This window comes from Pieris brassicae, assembly GCF_905147105.1.
Source record: "Pieris brassicae chromosome W unlocalized genomic scaffold, ilPieBrab1.1 SUPER_W_unloc_1, whole genome shotgun sequence".
Lineage (NCBI taxonomy): Eukaryota > Metazoa > Arthropoda > Insecta > Lepidoptera > Pieridae > Pieris > Pieris brassicae.
Window position 1 is genome coordinate 330160 of NW_025575866.1, and position 6491 is coordinate 336650.

The window sequence follows — 6491 nt, forward strand, 5'->3', positions numbered from 1 at the left end:
GAGCGTTTATAATGTTGGAACGTTTACATCGATTACTCAAAAACTAGTCGATCTATTTAAAAAAAAATTACATCGTTAGATAGAAAATTGAACGGCGAATCTAAAACGATATCAATATTGAAGATTGGTTAACATTTGACTGAGATATGAGCGTTTATAATGTTGGAACGTTTACATCGATTACTCAAAAACTAGTCGATTTATTTAAAAAAAATTACATCGTTAGATAGAAAATTGAACGGCGAATCTAAAACTATATCAATATTGAAGATTGGTTAACATTTGACTGAGATATGAGCATTTATAATGTTGGAACGTTTACATCCTTTGATTGATGATCCTCCGTGATTTTGCCCTACAATGTGGTGTGTCTCCGCTGGTGATAGCGGAGGTGTGGTTTGTCACCGACCTAACCAGCCCGTAGGAGATTGGGTATAAGAGCCCCTACGGATGTGACAGGACCCGTCCAACAGTGGACCTGTGTTTAGCCGGTTGCTAGAGAGTAGTTGGCGTACCTACTCCCTAATACGTGCCTACTAGGAGGCCCGGCCATCCACAGGACTTGGAGGAAGCGGAGGGGCTGTTACGCGCCTTGAAAAAGGCACGGTGTATGCACCCCGGACAAAAACACTCCCGCACAAGGCGTTAACCGACAGATAACCGTTTGGCACCGTTAGGTGGCTATCTGAGGGCCGCAGGTAAACCCACGTTCATAAATTGCAGCCTTCAACCCGATGTCCAAACACCGAAGACGTGAAGCGACCAATGAGAGGGCGGCAGGCAGCAAGGCAGCGATCGCACTGACCAATGAGAGGGCAGCAGGCAGCAAGGGGACGAACATACATGTGCGTGTGGAACCGGACGCGTGCTCGCCGCTGACGGGCGTACGTGCGTGGCCACGCCTCATGATACAGCACACGTTTGTCCCGCTAAACATTTTCATTGCGGCCGAGGGTAAGTGTCTTCAAATTTTGCGTCCTTTTAGCTTAAATCAGTGTTAGTATATATAAAATCCTTTATTTTAAACAAAAATAGAACTTACACTAAAAACATTTTTTTTTAATGAAAACACAGTCTCATCTTATTGCGCCAGATTGGTTTTGTGAATATAATGTAAAAAAAAAATTGGTATTATTAGTCTCAGAGCGAAAAATGATAAGATTTAATAATTTCATATGGCACAAAGAATGTAAAATTACGTTGGACTATTGGTATGGTATATTGTTAAGGTGATACCAAGTAATTTGTGTTATAAACGTAGCCATATTTTTTTTTTAATAGGCGATGTATCGACGGATCACTGGTGTGCGATGGCAACGCGGACTGTCAAAACGGATCGGACGAAAACGCTTCGCCTACAGGGCCCTGTGGTAAGTCGCCATTTTTAAGTTGGTTCTACATTATTCTTTATTTTCTTTGTTCAAATAGTTTAATTATTTTATGGTTTGTATTTTAATTTTTATGATTGTTCGTATTAACACTGTATATTGTATCTACTTGATTTCGCTGGTCGTGTCCACATGTTATAGGGACGGCACCGCTTTTTATATATTTTTTTGTGTCTATGTCAATTATATCATGTGTTTGTCCTAATTATGTGGTCCTAATAAAAAAAAATATTCTCAGGGAACATTACAAGTCACTATGTTGCCAACTTCTTCAGTCACTTCTTCATACATTTATAGGTTTTTTTTCGCCGTTAGGGCGCGTTAACCATTGAATAATAAAAAACCCTTTTCGCCCTCCTCTACTGCTTCATTTGAAAATCCTTGTATCTTACTTCTTTATTATGGCTACAGGTATGTTTGTCGTTGTCCGGATTTATAAATTTTGTGTTGTCATGTTTTGTTTTGCTATGCTCTGTATCAATTTTTTTATTAGTGAACCTTTTTGTGGATACATCCAATCTGTCTTATTTTTAACTTTTTATTATTGTATAGGTCTGTTTTGTTTCCAAATAAATAAATAAATGATAGCTTAGATTCCAACGTATTCACGAGGACAGCTCATCGTGTCAGGCACAGACTTCTTACTATAATGACAGCGAAAGTGGTAAAATTATTGCATTCATTTTTTAGCGAACATGACCTACGATGCCGAGCATTATATGCAGTGCGATGCAGTGCGATGCAAACCGATGCATACCTAAAGGCTGGATCTGCGATGGATTTAAAGGTAATAATTGGTTTTCTATCGGGATTAATGCCTAATGTTTTTATTGTGCTGTATTTGTATTGGAAAATAAATTGATCTTAAAACATACAATATTTATTGTATAAGCATATAATGTTTATATCATCACGACTTGTTGAGATTTGTGAGAGGCACCACGATTCTCCACTTACTATATATCTCTCCCTTTATCCACTTTGACATTGAATGACATTAACCATGTATGCCTAAAATTACTCTTTTGTCTCTTTCTGTCAAATTATGTTTACGCTGTGAAAGAAAGAGCTCGATGAGTATTATAGTTTCTGAATATGAAGGTATATCGCTGATACCTGAATTGAATTTTTATTTTTAAATATGTGTTTTTACCCAAATATTTAGATTGTCGTGATGGGTCTGACGAAAGTGGTGCATGGTGCGCGCGCGTGGTGTGCGGTGCCGCGCAGTTCGCGTGCGCACGTTCGAGACGCTGTCTCCCTGCCACTTGGCGGTGTGATGGCGCACCAGACTGCGGTCCACAAGATCGCAGTGACGAGCAAAATTGCGGTATTTATACAGAAGATTTCATTGGAATTTACACAGACGACGACCAATCACTTTCCGTGTGGCTTGATCCCTTGGCGTTGCGTAGAGATGTTGGGTGTCTCTGCATCTTCTACCTTATTTACCATGGGGATCCGTGTTCAGATGAGTTGTTCGGTCTAACACCCGCTGAGTTTCATTATCCTGTCGTTCCACATCTGAGCGTTTTCAAAGGCAGTTTTTTCCGCGCACCACTATGTGGAACCAGCTGCCCACTGAAGTGTTTCCGAACTAATTCGACTTAGGGTCATTCAAGGAAGGAGCCTACCAATTCTTAAAAGGCCGGCAACGCACTTGCGAGCCTTCTGGCAATGTGAGTGTCCATGGGCGGCGGTATCACTTAACATCAGGTGAGCCCCCTGTTCTATAAAAAAAAAGAAACCAAATATGCGATAAAAAGGCATTTAAGTTGATAAGTGAAACAAGATCCTGTGAACTTGAAAAATGAACGCTGAAACGCTTTTAAAATTCCCTTTATTTTGTTTTAATCTATTTTGTCATTTAACAGAACCCGTGGAATGTTCAAGCGTAATGTTCAAATGTACGAATGGGGCGTGTGTACCCTGGGAGTACTACTGCGATGGACACGCTGATTGCACAGACGCATCTGATGAGCTCGCCTGTCGTGGACCAGCACGCCACACGACGTCCACGACCGCTACGCCCGCACGACGCAGGGGTCATACGGGACAGGAAGATCGCGGGGGCATATGTGAGCCTCATGAGTTCCAGTGTAATAATGGAGAGTGTATTCGACAGGTGAGGAGTAAATGTGAAACAAATGTTTCTTTTTGTTTTTTCTTATTGAAAAATGATATCTCCTATGAGACTCAGAGAGTACTTTAATAAATAGTAACCGCTTTTCGTCTCTTTCTGTTTTCGCTGTGATGAAAAGAGATAGCTACTGTTTTGCTTTTTTTGTTGATATTAAGTTATCAGGTCCTATGAGCCTTAGAGAATCTTATAAAAAATAGTAACTACCTTTCATATCTCTCTGTTTACGCTGTGATGAATAGAGATAGCTACTGTTATGCGTTTTTGTTGATAATAATATAGTTATCAGGTCCATTGAGCCTCAGAGAGTCCTATAATTAATAATAACCACCTTTCATCTCTTTCTGTTTACGCTGCGATGAATAGAGATAGCTACTGTTATGCGTTTTTGTTGATAATAATATAGCTATCAGGTCCATTGAGCCTCAGAGAGTCCTATAAAAATAGTAATTACATTTCGTCTCTTTCTGTTTTCTCTGTGATGAAAAGAGACAGCTACAGTTTTTGTTTTTTTTTATAATAATATAGTTATCAGCTCTTATGAGCTCTCTAGTGCCTCATGGTACATAGTAAATATTCAGAATCAGGTCATAGGGAATAATTGAACCTGAAATATTGTTAACATTTCCTTTGTAAATATTTATTTTTATTATTTTATTACCAACTACAGAAGTTTAGATGTGACGCTCGCGTAGATTGTCTCGATGGCTCTGATGAAGCGGGCTGTGGGGGGATGTCTACATCCCCTCCAGTAGTGACTACCAGCCCGATTACCACGGCAACCCTGGAAGATGATTGCGTTTGGCCGGCTCTGCGATGCGATAATGGGACTAGATGTGCCGCTCTTACAATTGTGTGATGATGCTACCGATTGCGCTGACGGTGCTGACGAAGCTGATCGATGCGGTAAATATAGATTTTTATATGTAGAGTAACTAAGTATTTATTTATTTAGTGACGTACGATACAAAATTTGTAAGGATTGACTCTAAACTTCTAATTATTGCCAGTCAGATTCTCTGAATTTGCTAATAATAAATTAAAGGGAAACTAGTATTTTTGAGACATAGTTGAAAATAATAATAAAAAAAAGGAATCTCGCTGTTGGCCTTAAGGGCCTTTACAGCTCAGCTCGGGCTGTTTTGGCGAGCGTAGCTCGGCCAGAATGGCGTTATGTCCCGCGGCTAGCGCAAGGGCGTCTCCTGTGAGACTCGAACCTCGGCTTGGGCCGTCGCGGGGCGGTCAATCGCCTGACGGGCAGGACGGAAGCTCACTGTAGTGAGCGAAGTGCGAAGTAAAGGTCCTCGCCTTCCCCGGTGAAGGCGGTTTTTTACCCTAGTCTGTGAATTTCTATTTTTATTATTGGCCGCGCGGGCGGCATTTAATTTATTGTTTGCTACAGTAATTGGATCGTCCGGATCCGTTAGTATGTGTCGGGGCCTCCTACGAGCCCTTTTTGTCGGGAAGGGGTAATAGTTGATGCTATTATGCACCAGCGGATTGGGATGGTGTTTAGCCTTGTCAAAGTGGCGTGTGGACGCCAACTTCATCCATTGGGCTATGGTAGGGAGCTCCAGGTCGTGGTGGAGATCGACGTTTCTCACATAGAAGGGCGCACCGAAGGGCGCACCGGCGTCACCGATTCATGAGAATCGCGACTGGAGCACCTGTAGCCGGTGAATATAGGAGGGGGCACAATGTGCAAAGACTACGCTAGCGTATGTCATGCACGGTCGGATGCAGGCCTTGTACAGGGTGACCTTGTGTCTGAGAGACATTTGACTCCTTTTATTTAGGAGGAAATGAAGGCGAGAGAGGACAAAATGGGCCTTCTTGCGAACGGCGGCTATGTGCTTTCGGAAAGACATGCCGCTATCGAGCGTGACTCCTAGGTACTTAACGGACTTTTGCCATGGAATGGCTTGCCCGTATAGGGTTACCTCTGTCTTGAGGTGAAATTTATCCCTAGCGATAGCACCGGGGTTGCCCCTGGCAAAGAGAACTGCTACGCTTTTCTCGGGATTTATTTGGAAGCCCCATTTCCGAAACCATTCGCCTAACGACGTGGTAGCGGTCTGGAGTCTGTCCACAATGACACCTCTATCTTTGTGGGTGGTATAGAGAGCGGTGTCATCGGTATAGAGGGCTAGCTCCACATTGGGAGCCCTAGGGATGTCGCCGGTATACAGCGTGAACAGAAGGGGCGAGAGGACCGAGCCCTGAGGGACTCCGGCCATGATGGGGCGAGGAGACGATAACGTTCCTTCTACGCGATAGCGCATTGAGCGGTCGGACAAGAAGTCGTGTACGATACGCACGAGTCTTAGTGGCACATTAAGGTGGTAGAGCTTGTAAACCAAGCCGTTGTGCCAGACCTTGTCGAAAGCTTTCGCTATGTCGAAGAAGAGCGCACCCGTGGCTCTCGGTTTCAGGGAGCTATTCATCCCGGAGAGGATGTGCTCCGTGATTCGATAGACTTGATGAACGCACGAGTGGGCCGGCCTGAAGCCAAACTGCTCATCGGGAATGAGCCCCTTATCTAGGGCAAAGTCTAGAAGGCGCTTTTTAAGTACCTTCTCGTAAAGCTTGCTAAGCGTATTGAGAAGGCTGATAGGGCGTTAACTGGTGGGGTTGTTACGGGGTTTGCCTGAACGCAAAGGTTATCCCTTAACGTTCGGGCCTTGTAAGTTATCGACTTAGTGTCGAGAATTTTTGATAGCCCCGGCCAGGCGCCCTTGTCCCTAACGTACACGGGCGGGGGGGTTTTGATGCGGTCCGCGGGGGCGGGGGGCGGGGGGCGCAGGTTTTCCCGATAATAGGGAACTAAGATCCCTCTTCGGAGGGTTGGCGGCTTGAGTGGGCCTTTTGGCGGGGGGACCGCCGTTGGCCGAACGCTTTTTCTTCCGGCCGACGGTTTGAAAGCCGTCGCTCTCGGAAGATGAATTTTGTGCGGCTTCGTCGGC

The 6491-nt window shown here is 43.9% G+C and overlaps 1 protein-coding gene across 1 annotated transcript; it reads left to right on the forward strand.

The window, feature by feature from the left end:
• The first annotated feature begins 2046 nt into the window (after window positions 1–2046).
• Window positions 2047–4387, forward strand: LOC123719042 (very low-density lipoprotein receptor-like). Its single transcript, XM_045676135.1, has 4 exons — window positions 2047–2175; window positions 2554–2718; window positions 3263–3513; window positions 4199–4387. Exons 1-4 carry the CDS (start codon window positions 2094–2096, stop codon window positions 4385–4387), a joined length of 687 nt encoding a protein of 228 aa, XP_045532091.1. The 5' UTR covers window positions 2047–2093.
• Window positions 4388–6491: the final 2104 nt, after the last annotated feature.